This window comes from Protopterus annectens, chromosome 6.part0 (assembly GCF_019279795.1).
Source record: "Protopterus annectens isolate FY-2018-M chromosome 6.part0, PAN1.0, whole genome shotgun sequence".
In the NCBI taxonomy this organism is placed as follows: domain Eukaryota; kingdom Metazoa; phylum Chordata; order Ceratodontiformes; family Protopteridae; genus Protopterus; species Protopterus annectens.
The window spans coordinates 772,630,683-772,647,815 of NC_056737.1; the positions used below are offsets into that span (position 1 = coordinate 772,630,683).

At 37.9% G+C, this 17,133-nt stretch overlaps 1 protein-coding gene across 1 annotated transcript in view; it reads left to right on the forward strand.

The window, feature by feature from the left end:
- KIAA0586 (KIAA0586 ortholog) overlaps positions 1–17,133 on the forward strand; it is a 4,394,667-nt gene that overhangs the window by 3,002,446 nt on the left and 1,375,088 nt on the right. The window contains exon 16 of the mRNA XM_044074450.1: positions 2,830–3,017. Within this exon, the coding sequence (XP_043930385.1) occupies positions 2,830–3,017 (188 nt within the window). The remainder of the gene's footprint in view (positions 1–2,829; positions 3,018–17,133) is intronic.

Genomic DNA, 17,133 nt, shown 5'->3' on the forward strand with positions numbered 1-17,133 from the left:
AGTTTTTCTTTGTTTGCAGGTGTTTTTTCAGGACACAGTGTCCAGTATTCATTAGAGACGTTTGACATTATAACTGTACTTACCTTTATACAGACAGCTGGATTTTTATGATTGGGCAAATGGACTCATCCTATAAACCCTTTTCAGCCAGAACTTGAATACACAATAATGCAGAACATAGTTTAGTGAAGCAGCAAATAATGCAAGAGATTTACAGTAGCGCATCAAATAACAATATTGTCTTTCAGTAAGTTTTGACTGAGATAGTTGGACAACAGACAATGTCTGTAATATTCTCCGAGAGGACTTAAATTGTATGTTAACATGGTACACTATAAAAGATCTAGACTGTTAGGGTAACTCTATTTCTTTTTCTTGAAAAAATGTTTTGCTTCCTAGAAACATTTGCACTCTGTAGGTTAAAGAAACTGTTTCATAAATTGTGAGTAGGCGCCAGGGAGACATTCGGACATTTTGTTGGTGATCAGAGGCTTAGTATGGCATCATCATCTGAGCCATAAGATATAACATCTCTTTGTTGCTTATGATTAAGTATATTTAATTTTATAGCATTTGTGACAGGATGTTTTTTCCATGTACTTGCTATATTATGCGGTCCTTAAATGTTGTTAGTCATGCTGTTACAATCTGACTAGTATTTGTGCATATTGTATTACTGTATGTTCTGCTATAGCAGTGGTGTACCTACTGTATCACAGCTGAAACATTAGCATGGTAACACACAGCTGGAGTAATTAATTTCCATACATTTTATATCTCTCTTGTATACTGTAAGTAGATAATAAGACTACAATATGATTATATATAGATTAGCATAACAGATCTGTCTGGAATTCATATTTATAATCATAATTGTTGAAGGAGTTACAAAACTAAAAGGCAGTATATAGAAATAGCAACATCAACTGTACTCAACAGTAAGCGGCCATAATTATACGCAGAGATGGTTGTCCATCCAGTGACCGTATAGAAATAAATATTGTTAGTATCTCTGCTTGTAATGCAGTTATTTGTGTAAGTAACATTTATGTAAAATCACAGTTGTGGTAGTTATTCAACTGTATTAGTGCTAGTATCCTTGAACAGAATTCAGTGACTTGTGTAAATAGCATTCATGTTAAAGCACAACTGTAGTAATTATTGAATTGTAAATGTTGGCTATAATGCAACCTGAATGCAAATGGTTTGAAATGTAACTCAAAAGGTAATTGGTTTGTAAATGTTATTTTGAAATGTTGTTACTGCCTGTTGTGCCCATCATGGCTGAAATGGTCTTGGAAACAGTTAGTTGGTCTTGGGAACAGTTAGTTGGTTTACAAAGTTAAATAAATAATGTTGTGAATGTGGTTAAAATGTAAGTAAGTGATGTCTCTGTTTTTCTAGAGTACTCCCTTTACCAGTAGCACCCCTCACACCAGCAGTAGTTGAAGAAACACCATTTACCACCTGAAATGCAGCGAGTCACAACATAGATGCATTCTGAGCAAGGGCAGGACATTGGAGAAATTAGTGGGATACAAGGCAGAGAAGATGTAGGGACAGCTGTCTCAGTGAAGTACAGAACAGAAGACAAGGAAAAGGGACAACATATCAAGAGTGAAGAGAATTTGGAGGACTGCAGTGATTTTTTGAGTGTGGGAGATAATAATGGTAGATTATTATTTTTTTCATTGAAACAGCTTGGAAGGTAAGCTGGCTGAAGCAAAAACACCTTAAGGTGAGTAACAAAAACAGGAAGAATAGATACAGGAGTAAAAAATGGGAATATTCCAGGGTATGTTTTCCTCAAAATGCTTACTTCCTGTGACTATTTTTTTACATACCTGATCACTAGCTGAAGACAGGTGTTCAGAGGAAGGGAGTACACCATCTAAAACTGTGTGATTACTTATATTGAATCAATTTAAAAGGTGCTGCTCTAGATTGATTAGCTTTGTTAAATAGCTCTAGGGTTTCTGTTTCTTTTGTAAGAATTTTGATTGTTAGCTAATTTATTGCATCCCAAGGGGCAGATAATTATTTTAGCAATTAGGTTCTGGGATGGATTTACAGAGAGAAATCCATTGCATTATCTTGTTTGTGACAAGGACTGCAGCTTGACCTGGGATGTGATATACAGAAGTTAAGTATTGCAATTTTCTTTGTGGCAGACTGGTGTTTTCCATGAGGTGGATCATTGCACAAATTTAAATCTATAAATTTTGTTCTAGTCTATTATAATGATATCCCAAACCGCATATTTGAAAATATCGAATAAATTCATTTTATTAACATGTTGCTTTCCTTTGCAGAGTTTATTTATTTATTTATTTTTACATTTGTTAACCAGGTTAGTCTGACTGGGCCCAGAGAGCCCTTTTTCAGTGGAGACCCCGGAGAAAAGCTCCAGGAAAGTAATTAAAAAATAAGAAAAACCTAACAATTCAACTTGTAAGATATTTAACAGTACAAAAACAGAGATAAATATACAATATGAATATATACAAGGCAAAAGTACAGTATTTTGAGAATGCAGTAACAACGTTTGAGAAATTTGGTTAGCATTAAGTTATTCACAAGGACTGTAGCAATACCTAAAATAAAAAAAATTCAGTGTAACACTATGGCATAGTACAAAAAAGATGCATTTAATCGCATAGCTTCTAACTGCAGAGAGTAATATATGTAAACAGTTTAGGCAGATATGTTAATTGAGAGGAGAAGAAAAATTTGTTAGGTATGTTAATTGTGGGTTGTGTACTTTATTTTGAAACCTGTTTACATGATCTTGGTGCGCAAGCTTAATTAATTTATTTTTTCACTTTACAGGTCAGCCACGTATTGATGGGACTGCACCACAGCCATCTGGTGTTTTTCTAACTACACCACAGCCTGTAACAATTACAACTTCAATTCTCCCATCGCCCCCAAAGGCACAGTCAAAAGTAAAGAAACCTAACATTGCAGTTGTTGAAATGCGATCAGAAAAGAAAGACCCTCCAAAACTTAATATCCAGGTATGTACACTGTAAAGCTTTCTTTGTAGATTTAACATGACTATGTTTAGAGACTTTATGTAAACATAATAAATTGGACTGTAGCCCTGAGGCGATCACTTTACCGTATAAAAAAATCACGTTTTGCTTTAGTTTAGATATAATTGCAATGTGGCTTCTTCAAATTGTTTAAGAAACATCTGTACCTTAATATGAAAAACTGTGTAGCTTAATTCTTCTTTCCAGGGCAGTATGCAGAATCTTGCTAACAGTATGAAAAACGTAAGATATTATACACTGAAATGTTAATCATTTTCATTTTGATCGAAAGCTGTTAAAATACTATAATCCCCAGAATTTTTCATGTCAGTTTATTAAAATAAAACAAAGAAAAAAATGTAAAAGTAAAGTTTAACTTGTACACATTTTCATGAATTTACTATTGGTTTCCATTTTACAGATTTATACCACTTTGTATTTCATAACCATGGGTTGTGGAAACATGTTAATTTGTGCATCGCCTTCTTTTAGAAGGCATACCATGACGAGGCCAGTAGAAAGTGGTGTAATATATGATTCAGAATCCCACTGTCTGTGAATATGATGCTAGTTTGAATTCATGCCTCTGTAACATCAACATACTTAACAGTTCAATGGACATATCTGCCCTTATGTAAAATTGTTTTCATTACCGATTACTTCTTGATCCCTTTAATCCAAACCAATTTAAGGCTATGGGTAAAGAAAATGTGAATTGAAGCATTTAAATTAACCACTGTGCTCTTTCTTATTTCAATCTGTGCTAATTAATCCTAAATGGATTATAGAATGATCAGTGATAGTTTGGATATGTGGTTCTTTATATTGCAGACTGCATGGTCCAAATCTTGTTCAGTCTGTCTTCATGAAATGGCTTATGGCAGTCCATTTCCCTAAGGTAAGTTGATAGGGATTCTGAGAGTTGGGGAACTAGTACAGAGAAACAGTGATTTATGCAGTAAAGTTATTCCTTAGAGTAAGTAATGCAGGACCTGAGGTGGGAATAGATGTAAAGCTCTATTTGAATGTTTTGGGAGTAAGGACTTTTGCGGGTTAAACAGCATTAAAAATATTCTAGATCTTTCTTACATTTGAGTTTTAACTACAATGGTGATTTGTCTTCTATGGTTTAGGGTAGTAAACCTACAGATGTTTGAGATGGATTGGGGATGCAGTGTTTTGTTTAGAGATTGCTGCTGTAACAAGGAGATTGTATTCCAGCTGGGAAAGTAGGGCTTCTTTTCTTGCTGCCATTCTATCTTTGGGAGGAAGGAAGTGGAATATCAGTTTTGCTAAAAATAGGAATGGTGATTTTAGATTTAGTAACAATAGTGTTGCTTTTAAAGTTTAGGTTTTGATCAAGCTACACACATAGGTACTGGAAATTTGTAGCAGTTTTCAAGGGTTTCTGAATATTTTTTGTAGATGTACCACGTATTGGGACCTAAGTATAATCATTGCTGTGCCACAAAGTTCATAGTCTTGGTGATTTTTCTTTTTTTCTGTGTGCGTGTGTGTGTGTGTGTGTGTGTGTGTGGGGGGGGTATGGGTATGCATGGATGGATGACGCAGTGGTGTAGCAGTTAGCATTGTCGCCTCACAGCAAAAGGTTTTCTGGTTCATTTCTTGGCTGGGGTGCCTCCTGTGTGAATTCTGCATGTCCTTCCTGCATACGTATAGATTTCCTCCGGGTGCTCCGGTTTACTCCCATATTCCAAAGGCATGCAGTAGGTGGATTAGATACTCTTAATTGACCCTAAGTGTGTATGTGTGTGTGTGTGTGTGGTGCACTCTATGAGAATGGTTGAGCCTTGGGCTAGCAACCCAATCTAGTAAAACCCGTATCTGCTGTGAAAACAAGGAGTGCCGAAGGGCACTCATTGCCTGAAATGCTGTATGCACAGGAGTGAATTCAGGATCCAGAAGGAGAATATATATGTTTTTGTGTGTTTTTTTCTGTGTGTGTTAAGGGCAAGCCAGTCTAATAACAATCTAGTGAGGTTTAAGTGTCGTGTTCTCTCTCACTCTCTCTTTTTTTTTTGATGATTCAGTGTGGCTTGCATATTAACATGCAATCTGTGTATGTTATGATGGAAAGCTGGGGTAAATCACAGTGGTGTTTATTTATAAACAGGGGAAATAGTATGGGGGGGGGGAGTACAGACCATCAGACGATACCTTTGGTTAGGGAAGCAGTAGATGTAGCAGAGGATACAATTTGTACTTTGAAGTTTCTGTGGATGGAAATTTTTTAAACTAGTTAATTGTAAAGCTGCTAAATTCTGCAATGGTTAGGAATTTTAACAGGAGTCAAATACATTGGTTAACTCAGAGAGGATATTTTTGGTCAGGAGAGTGCATAATACTGTCAAGGTGGTTCTTCTGCTACACCAAAATCTATTTTGGTGTCTGAAAAGTACACTTTGCTTTTTAATGTACTTGATGATTAGCAAAAAAAATAATTTGCAAGGACCTTTCCTAGAGCAGGATAATGAACCAAAGATAAAGCCAGCAACCTATCTCTTTCAGATCCAGGGCGTTATAGGCAACTTTGTTTTAAAAGGTTTGATCCCTCAGTAAGGACAATTTACTCAGGCTTCATCTTCTCCTTCTGATGCTCCTTTTATATCTCCAGATAAGTCTGTGGAGAAATCTAAACAAAATGACAAGTCCAAGGAAAAATAGAAGGACAAAGATAAATAATTTGAGAAGCAATCAGATAAATCTAGAAAACGGTCTGTGGTCCTATTAAAAATCTTGGGTCCGGCACTGAAGATGACTCTTCCAACAGATCCCACTCCCCCTTGCTGATAACTCCTCCTCATTTTTTTCCCCTGAATTAGAGAATCCTCAGCTCCATTCACCTAATCTTCAGGAGGGATGCTCGTCCAGACCATCAGTGGCTTCATCTTCCAGGTTTGTTTAGTCACTGAGAGCCTTACCAAAGAAGATGTAGACAGGATGATGGCAAGATTTCTTCGGAAGCAAATTCAACTAGAGATTCTCCAGGCTCAGTCCACTCAGGACATTTTAAGAATGGCTCCAATAATCCCTCCACTAATTTTTCCAGTCCTCCTTTTGGATCTGAAGCCCATGGATCAGAGCCTTCCCAGGACTACCCATGTCAGAGCCGACAGTCCTGTCAACTTCAACTCCAGCTTGTCCATTACTCTCTCAACTCCTTTGCCATAAGATTGGAAAGAGTTTATGAGATGAAGCATCAGTACAGGGGCTTGAGGCACAAATTCTGATCCAGACTTTTGGAACTGTTTCTTTCATTCAACACCTCTGCACTAGGTTACTCATCTTCAGTGTTGACTTCTGAGCTGGAATGAGTCAGGTCACTGGAGGCTCTTCCTTCATCTCAGCATGATGGTGTGGGAGTCTCTTCAGGCCTGATCGTTGCCTTGGCATTCAAGGCTTTCAAAAGGGTTCTTTCTAAGCCAAGAGAAGATCTGCTTTCCATATGCTCAGCTCCATTCCGTCCACTTTTGGATGTTGCATCTGACTCACCACATCCACATTGACAAGGACAGTCAGCTTCCTTTAGCCTTGTGGCTGGTTACCATGTGAACTCCCTGTCTGATTCCAGCCAAGGTAGGATCCTAGGAAACAGACATGTAAGACACAGACTTGGATGATGGGTATGGGTCGACAAGATCCCCTCTGGAAGAGGGCATCTTTGGTGACATTTTGGAACTGATGAAGTAGTGAGGAGGTGTGTCCACTGATATACCGTCCCCTGAAGAGTCTGTATTCCTCAGGGCTTTTGGAACTGGCCCTTCTACCTCCTGGGTGGTGCCGTCTGCTGTTGCACTCACAGACCTGGTGGTTTAGCAGTTTTGGAAGGATCCCGACACAGCAAAGCCAATTCTTAAAAAGCCAGACAAGATTTTGGTTGACCTAAGGGTAGAGCACTCTGACACTAGGGTCCCTCAGTAGATGCCATGGCTGTGGCAGCAGCCAGTAAAAAGAAACTCTCTAAAGAGAGTAGGTCTGTTCATCTTCCTAACAGGGAATCAAGAGTGCTGGACAGATTTGGGAACAGATTATGCTTCAGCTACTTTCGCATTGAACTTTCATGCTGAATTATCTAGCCCACATGATGTGTTTTCAGGGGGACTTGACAAAGGAACTCACCAAGTTGCTCTTGGATAACCTCCCAATGGATATTCAGAAAACAGTTGGGTTCCAACTGTCTACACCATAGTCAGTGTCTAAAGTGCCCATGTGGTCGCTTTCTAACACAGCTGATGATACAGCTAGTGCAACAGGTATTGACATAGGTATCTGCTGGCTGTACTGGATGTGATTGGGCAACTTTGGGTTAGGCTTCAAGATGTTCTTCCGTAATACTTCTCTGATGGCTCCTCATTCTTTGAGGCAAACACTAAGGAAACTCTCAACATGAGTGAGTAAGATACGCTTCTCTGTCCCACAGCGAACCTTCTTCAGAAATCCAGAGAGTTGGCAAGAAGATGTGGTTCAGAAAGTCTCAAGGGTTCAGCCAGGATGCTCTTGCAGTCATCCTGAGGAATAGTGAGGAACAGTTTCAATGGATATCACCCTAGAAGCAGAAGCAGACCACATAATTAAGGATTTCTCGGTCCCTTTTCTCTTTTCTGAGAAATTCTTCATGCACCCTTGAAGGATTGGCCAACTGCCATACTATGGAAGTAGTTGGGGGGCATGCTTATCACTGCACCTCAAACCTGGTAGGCCTTCACATCAGACAGTTGTTTCATGAATAGTAACCAAAGGCTATATAATACCCTTTGTTTTCCCTTCCTTAAAGAAAAGAAAGGAGGATTCCCACAGTATCATCCCATCAGATGTAATCCGTAATAGCAAAAGTCTGAAAGCTGTTAAAAAAAAATCATCCAACAAGTTCCCCCAGACCAGTTAAAATCCAGAGTCTATTCCAGATTCTTCATGTTTCTGAAATAGACAGGGAACCTACAGCCAGTTTTGGACCTCAGTCATCTCAGTCAGTTCATGAAACAAACTTCCATATGGTCACAGTTCAGTCTATTCTACCTTTATTGAGGAAGTACGATTGGATGTGCTTTATAGATTTCTAAGATGCCTACTACCATATCAAAATTTCAAGGCAGTCAATGACATTTTTTTCATTTCCAACTGTGAGTCAATCACTTCCAGTATTCGCAGCACATCTCAGACTACTAGGGTACTGGGTATATCCATACTAGGGCAATTGGCTTCTCACTGCACCAAACAGGAGTCTTCTTTTCCAGCAATGGGACTTCTTGCTCCAATTTCTTCAACATTTGAGGATCACAGTCAAACACTCCAAAAGCAAACTGATACTGACACAACAAATCGAGTTCATTGGATGTCATTTGAACACAAGCAATCAGGTTAAGACTCACCCAAAGTCCAAGATTGTATCTGTATGGCAGACAGCCTTGCAGGTTCTTCAACATCCCTCTCCACCTTTAAGACTTACAATTGGTAGGACTCATGACTTCATCAATAATGTTAGTTCCCCTAGCCAGATACTAAATGAGAGTTCTTCAGTGGACCCTTTCCATTCATTGGTCCCAGTTCCTCCATCCTTTTCATGTGCAGATTTCTGTATCAATTGTGTGCAAGTCTGACATCACATGGTGGTTGTCCTTCACAGCTCTCCTAGAAGGTCAGCGTTTTTCTCCACATCCTTCCGTGGCATGGCCATAGTGGATGCTTCCTTCCTGGTGTGTGTGTGTGTGTGTGTGTGGGGGGGGGGGGGTGGGGGCATTTCATAGGGAAAAAGTTTCAAGGTTCATGATCAAACACAGAGGCCACTCTCCACATCACTGAGCTTGAGATGAAGCCAGTTCTCCTAGCATTGTAGGCTTTCCAGAACTGTCTCCCCAGGGGTGTGATCTCTCTCCACACTGGCAACATGTCAGTAGTCTGGTACATCAACATGCATGTCAAAACCTGTTCATATCCTCTGTGTTGAGAGGCCATGAGAGTATGGCAATGGGTGATGTCTTCCCATTGCTTTCTTATAGCAATGCATATTCCCGAGATTTCCAGTATATTAGTGGACAAATTGAGCAGATCCATCCTCCTACATCACACGTGGTCACTCAGTCGAGCAGTGGCAAGTCAGATCTTCATCCACTAGGGTCAGCCATGCTGTGATCTTTTTTGCTTTGTACCTAAACCACAGGTAAAGCAGCTCTCTTCATTTTGCTGATGGAGGAATTAGGCCAGAGACATTCTAGTCCACAGTTAACCTCTGGGTCTTCTATATGCCTTTCCCCCCTTTCCTTTGACAACAAACAAGGAGATAAAATGTTAAAGTAATCCTCATTGCTCCTTTCTGGTTCCGACAAATGTGGTTGCCCTTCCTCTGGCCTTATCTGCTACATCCTCCATGGATGCTGGACAACCATCCAGATCTTCTGAGTTGCTCATCCAGGCAGCCTCACCCAGACCCAGAGACACTAAAATTAACCACATGGGTCTTCCAATTTTAATTGTGGCCAGAGATGCCAGGCTTTAATTTTAATTGTGGCCAGAGATGCCAGGCTTTCCACTAAAGTGGTTCTTATTTTCTTAGCCTCTCAAAAATAGAGAACCAAAAAAAGTTTACCTTAGCTAATGGAAAAAATTCTGTATCTGAGCAGCTGCTAAGAGGGTATAGCCATTTTCAGCTCCTCTTCCTCACATTTTAGACTTCTTGTCAGACCTTTTCCAAAATGAATCCAGCTTCTCGACAATTAAAGTGCAAATAGCTGCTATTTCCCAGTTTCCATAATGGGCACAATCAGACAACTATAGCTTCTCTAAAGATTTCAGAGAGTCTTCTAAAGGGAACTTATTAAGACCCCCATAAGGGATCCTATTCCTTCATGGGACATAACCATCATGCTTCAAACCTTAACAAAAAGCCCCTCTGAACCAGCAACTTGAGCAAACTTAAAGTACCGTTCTTGGAAGGCTATTTTTCCTAGTGGCCATCACATCAGCTAAAAGGATTTCCAAATTGCAAGCACTTTCTTGTAAACCTCCTTATTTGTTTTTCTGTAAGGATAGGGTTTCTTTGAGAACAAATCCTGGTTACCGAAATGAACATTAATCAAACCATTAATTTGCCAGTATTCTTCCCATGATTTTATAACAAAGGAGAATACACACTGCATTTATTACATGTCAACATGTACATGAAAAATTGAAAGTTTTTAACTAAGAAACTGCTCACTCAACAAGGTCTGTGGCTACTTCTACTGCTTTTATGTGTAGAGTTCCTATAGATGAAATCTGTGATGCAGCAACTTGGTCCACAGTTCACACATTCATTTGTCAATATAAGCTGGATGTACAGTCCTGCACATCTTTTGACTCCACCATTCTCAGGAATATCCTTTCTTGTTACCTCCCAGGTTTGAGGCAACTAGCGATCTATCCCCATACAGATAGAGCCATCTTGTCTTCTTTGCATCCAGTTCAATATCCCTCCCTCCCTCCCCTTTTCAAAATGTTTTCACTTGGTGGTCCTTTTTGATTGAATGAACCTAACCAGGAACCTTGTCTTTATACAACCTCAATTGCTTGTTTTCTTCAGATTATATTCTGGTATAGAAATTAGATGTTATATTTTATAAGATGATAAGAGACTTTGTTGGCTAATAAGTAGGCAAACTCAATAAGAGGTATTTGGATGAAGAGAGGAATTATGGATAGGGGGAGTCAGAGCCCTTGGATCCACAGCTTCTAAAGGTGTCAAGGTCAGATCCGATAACAAAGTTTGAACTGGATGAAAATAAGTCAACATGAATCTATCTTTATGGTGAGCGCATAAGTTTTGTTTATGGGACAATGGTCAGTGATGGAAAGAAAGTGGACACAGAAAAGACATGAGTGGGATAGTTAGTTATTGTAATGTGTAGTAGGGTGTGGTGCCCAATTTTCAGATTGAGTCTCATTGTTTCCTTATTCAGTAGCATAAGTCCTAAGTTTGTTAGGAAAACATGGATTTTGCTGTTGATTTAGTACTGAAATAATACTTGGTATGTTAAAGAGTTGCAGTAATTAGTTGTTTGAAATAATCTCCGAGATCATAAGTCACCTCGGAGATAACGACTTCTTGTATAAACCTGTATAATTTCTCCCACCTTATCAGTGATCCTGCTAGAACCAACCTGAAAAATTGTAAAAACTACAACCATGGACTGGTTATTAACAAGTCACCCTAACAATATAAGCTCCCACAGCACATTCGCTCGTACACTTACTGACCACCTGCCCATATATGATACAAAAGAATGCCATACTTCTGTCAGGGAATACACATATAAATCTTCTTTCAACATGAACAACTTTTACCCAGAACTGTTTAACACCTCACTACAATCTCAAAACTGGAACACTCTAAAAATCTTGCCACTAGATGATGCTGTTGTCTGTTTTAATATCTTAATAAGATATTTTGGAACCCCTAAACAGCACCCCCCCCCCCACCCACACACACATGCTTAAAAGAGTGCAAAATAACCATGATTCTTGGCTCACTCCTACCACCAGTAAGTTAATGAGGAATAGAGATAAAGCCTGGAAGGTATGGCTCAATAATAAAACAGAAAATAATCTTATAAATACTTAAGAAATAAAGCTAAATGTCTGCTCATACTTGACAAGAAATATTATTTCTCCAATTTGAAGAATAAATGTTACAAAAATTTTAGACAATTTTGAGAGACCATATTTGAAATGCTACACCTTCACTCAAATGGATAGCCAAACCCCAACCCCAATTACTCACAGGAAGATACAACTAACGCTTCCAGTGATCACTTTATCTCTAACATTGCTAAACTGCTTTACAACGAAACTCAAAACACATCATTCTCCTCTAATAATCTGACCACATTCCACTCAGTCTCACCTCCCATTTCCTCTTTCTCCTTTCAACCAGCTTCTACCATAACAATCAAGAAATACCTCAAATAAATTAAACTAAGTACACTGTCTCCATATGGGATTCCTGGTCTTGTCTTAAAAATAGCAGCCAACTCAATTTCCTTTCCACTGTCCATTCTCATAAATAGATCTATTCAGGAATCACATGCCCCAGCCTTATGGAAAAAATCTCACACCATCCTACTTCACAAGTGAGGTAACTCCAATGATATATCCAACTTTACACCCATTGCCATTATTTCCCCTCTTTCAAAAATCCTTAAAAAATGCATTCATAATCATTTATTCATTTACAAATAAACTTCCTCATTACCCCTACACAACATGGTTTCAGACCAGGGCATAACACTAACACAGCTGTCTTAAATTTCACCAACACTATTAACATAGCCAGAGAAAAAAGCCAGCTCATTTCTGCTATGTTTCTGGACCTGTCAAAGGCCTTTGACACCATTTCCCACAGCTTTCTTCTAAAACAACTCTCTTTGCTTGACCTATCAAACACCTCCACCAAATGGTTCTCCAGCTACCTTTCCAGTAGATTTCAATTTGTTAAATAGATTAATTCTTACGCATCCTTCCAACCTGTCAGAACAGGTGTTCCCCAAAGTTCCATACTGGGGCCTTTGCTTCTCAGCATATTTACTAACAACCTACACTCCCACCAAATGTCAAACATCTCTTATACAGTATGCTGATGACTCCACTTGAATCTGTTTTGCCAGTAACTTAATTACCCTACAACACCTCACCTAAGAGTCAATTTTATCAGATGAAAACTGGCTCAATAACTCCTAGCTTCTACTCAATCAAAAAACAAAACAAAAAAAAGTCGCTGCTATTCCTCTCAAAAGCCCTTAAACACCTCAAACAAAATTTCTTAATAACAGTGTGTCTGATAACACACCTATAGACATCATCCCACCATACCAAGCTACTAGGCATGACAATTGATGATAACCTGAAATTTGACTTGCATGTGCAACAGGTTATGAAAAAAATGAACAAAAATTATGGACACTATAGAACAAAAAACTACTTAACTGATTCATCCAGGAAACATCTGGTCTCTATACTCCTACTCCCTACTTTACTGTGTGCTGCATAACCTTCAATCTTCCATCCAAAATAAACTTAACCAGTGCTACAATTAAATACCAAAATTTGTCGCTAACTTCTCAGACAGAACCCATCACTGTTTAGCCCTAAAACAACTTCATTTGCTTGAACCCAAGCAACTCAGTTACACCTAACTACTCATAGTCCACAAATTAATATACAAGCCAGAACAAATCAAAGCTGTACTAGACTTATTGCATACATACACCCCTGTTAGACTACTATGATCTGAAAACAAAATGCTCCTCACTACCTACAAACCACACCTGTCAGCAGGAATCTCTCTCTATTCCAGCTATGTAGCCCACTCCTGGAACTCTATCCCCTTACCCTTTAAATATACAAGTAACCTTTCCAATTTCAAGACCAGACTAAAAAATATCTAACACCTGTAACTGTACCTGCACAACCCTCAAAACAGATATATAACCACATGCTCACTATAATTCTGCTTTTCTCACTCTGAATTTAGCAGGTTGTGGTGGCCTGACATCAAAAGAAGCGCTCACTTTAATGATACCATACTAAGAATATATGTCATTCTTCCTTTTCAGCCAACACTTACTGCTGTATGTTTTCCTCTCTCATGTTCTTACAAAACATTCTCATCTTTATAATAATAATAATCAACTCTCTTTTTCCTTAATTTTCCATTCTGCTCAGTATTCCTCCTGAGCTCATTCTATTCCTCTGTCTATTTTGGCAGCAGAATACTTTATTATTTCTTACTTCAATATATTACTAGAAATATAGTCAATATTTTGAATAAATATGTATTAGTTTACTTGGCATACTGTATGCTATCAGTTTCTGAAAATGTCTTGCTACTTGCAGTACTTATTGAATTTTTGGGTTTATATCAGAACGTTGAAGGCTGATAAGTCCGAAGCTTAAAACTTTGAACTTCAAACCTCGAAGAGCAAAAACATCAAACCGTAGAACGGAGATCGCCGTGGAGTGCGGGAAGAGAATATTTCCCTTTACTCCACTATAGTGAGATATTGGAGTTGGTATATTTAAGTAGTGGGGGTGTGTGTGGGGCACAGGGGGACTTGCCCCCCTGCATAGAGCATTTTTTTTTGTAAATTCGATTTTGTCAGCTTTCGAGGTTTGCAGTTCGAAGATGTAAGCTTCGGACTTGTAAGCTTTCGATTATCTGATATAGGCCCAAATTTTTGACTGCAATTTATTCTAGTAATATTCTGTAAACATATTTCAGTCTGTTTGCGTTTTAGCTGTTGTGGGGATTTTCTCCCATTATATGTAATTACTTAGCTACTGTAAAATGTTTTTATGTTTCTGTGGAGCCTTTCTCCCATCTTATTGTAAAATATTTGATCTGTTGCAAGGCTTTTCTTCTCTTGTGTATAATTACTCATCAACTATGTTTTAAATGTTTTGAATCTGTTGTGGAGATTTTCACCCTAGGCATCAGCTGAAAATGATCTATTGGCTCAGTCAGATTTTCCCAGTTATCAAAGGACAAATACAATAAATATTTGGGTAGGGGAAAAACTTACACAAAAGTGAGTAGAGTATTTGGTTCTAATGACTATGATTTCTTCCTAAGAGCTATTTGGTTTAGTTTTCTACTAAGAGGGCTCTCTGAATGTCCTTTGTAAGAACTGGGGAGAGCCTCCACGAAATCCATACCCTGGTTTGGGGTTAAAAACCCAGGGGGTAGGAGAGTTTAACTGTCCTTGTTTTCATCTAGGATTCTGTGATGGCAACTATGTTGAGAGGGCATGTCAAGAAAAGCTTGTAGTTGCTCTGATTTGTTAATATGTGCCATCGTTAAGTTACAAGGACAAATGCTGAAGTGATGTGCTCTGCAGCCGCATCTTCTCTTGCACAAATGGTGAGAGAAGTAGTAGGCATGAAGAACTGTTGCAACTGGATTATTATAACCAATGAAGAAATCAATCAGTCCACAAGATACGAGAAGAAACTAATGTACTGAAAACAGCTTATGACTGTAAGAAATATCAATTAAAAGCATATAATGTATCAGATTATGTTCTCATAAGTATTCAACAGCTGTTTAGCATATTTGTTGTTTTGGAATCATGCATTAAGGCATGGATTAGTAAAGAAATAGTTTTATGAATGTTGTGATTGTCATGGCTACAGTTCCATTAAAATTCAAATGGTTTTAAAATAAATAAAATCATAAAGATTTTATGATGCTAAAAAGAAAAGAAAACATTAGGGGGTGGATTTTCCTTTCCTTCTTTTATCTAGCTATTATAATTATTAAAAGGTTCTTACCTTGAAGATACCTCAGTTTAGGACTGAGGTGTATGAAAACCAGTGTACCATTCCATATGTGAAAGATTCTGGCAAAGTATAGAGCAACCACATACATAGTTAGGATATATTCAAGTCTTTTGATTTTGAAGGTGCTAGTATTACTCTTAAATTATTGCTAGTAGTTTCATTTTTGATAATTTTCTCTGAGGTTCTCTTCATGATAGGAGAGACAAGATTGTTCTTGACAAATAGTTTTTCTTCTTCCAGTGTGTTAAAGATCCTTATAACAGTGGATACACATATTTTTTGTCTTGTCTGATACAACAGAATAGATTTTACATTAAGTTGCTTTAGCAGTCTGGTTAATGGTTAGAACTCTGTTCTTCTTTCTGGTGTTTTGCAAGCATAGTCGTTATCTAATCTTACACTATTTTGTGTGATTTTTATTGGAGATTTAGTCCAGACTGTTTTGAGATCTAATTCTGTGTTTAAAAACGAAAGAAATTTCATAATAGTGGATCTTGGTGGAGCAGGAGGATTTTTACGAATTAGATTACACTAGGAGTATGGGTTCTAGATTCTATATGAAAGTCCCTCTTGTAGATTTAAAAACTGGAGAATCCACATAGAAATGCTGTCATATCTGTTTTCATTTTCTGGAACTCCCAAAAGTTGTTATGTTAGCTCTTCGTCCAAGTCTTTAATTTGGTTGTGAAGTTACAACCTTTGTTTTAATAAGGATTCAATGTTTATTTCAACTTCTTTCATTCTCCCATCAATAGCATTCAGAGAATTTCCTATATCTTTAATCTGAGAGTTATGTTATGTTTGTCTGTCAAAGATTTTAATATTTCTGTTTGTTTTAAGTTCATATCTTTTATAGAATTAAGTTTTGTCTTGAAATTATCCATTTTCATAGTAAGTTTTTATAAATATCCCAGTAGCTGTTGAAGGTCTTTCTTCAGAGATATATCCTCATAGGAAGACTTTGAGGAACTAATTTGAAGGCATATTCCATGGGAAATTAAAGGAAAATGACAGGAACATTTTCAATTTTGAACACACACTCTTAATAAATTCTCATATAGCTGTTCTTAAATACTTTGACTCCTGTTTTACTGGTTCTTGTCTCTTTCCTGAAGAAAAGTAATTTTAACAGCAAAGCTTTTCTGTAGTACAGCCACTCAACTGCCTTCTTGGATTCTCCCTCTTCATATATATAATTTTGGCTTTTGATACAATGATAACTCAATACTGAGTTATTATGTATGGGTGTTGCATTCACCACCAACATGAATACAGGTCATGTAACCACCACAATGGAAACCAACATGTTAGACTGTGCTTAACTTTATATCCCTGCATTTTATATCTAGTTATTGCATGTCATTTCTCAATTTCCCCTTGACAGCCATTTTATATTTGGAGACTTGGGTACAGAACATGCACAAGACTTCCATTCTCCTTTTAAAGATTAAAGTATAGCATAGTGCCGAAGTTGATTGCACTATGTCAATGTTGTATAGGAAGTTTTGGTGGCGGCATGTTTCTACTGACTAAAATGTCCCTTGTCTGGAGAACAGTGTGTAATTCTTACTTTGTGCTTAAACATTCTCAATAGATACTGCATTCCACATCCATGTCCACCTCTATTGAAATGGGGTATAATGCAGTGACCAATTTGTCTTTGGTTTTCTCCTGATTGCAGAATGACTGTGTGTTTCTGTTTGCAAGATGGAGTGCTTCAGTCTTGCTTGAGATCTCATAATAAAACTTTCAGGGAATCATAGTTTAATAA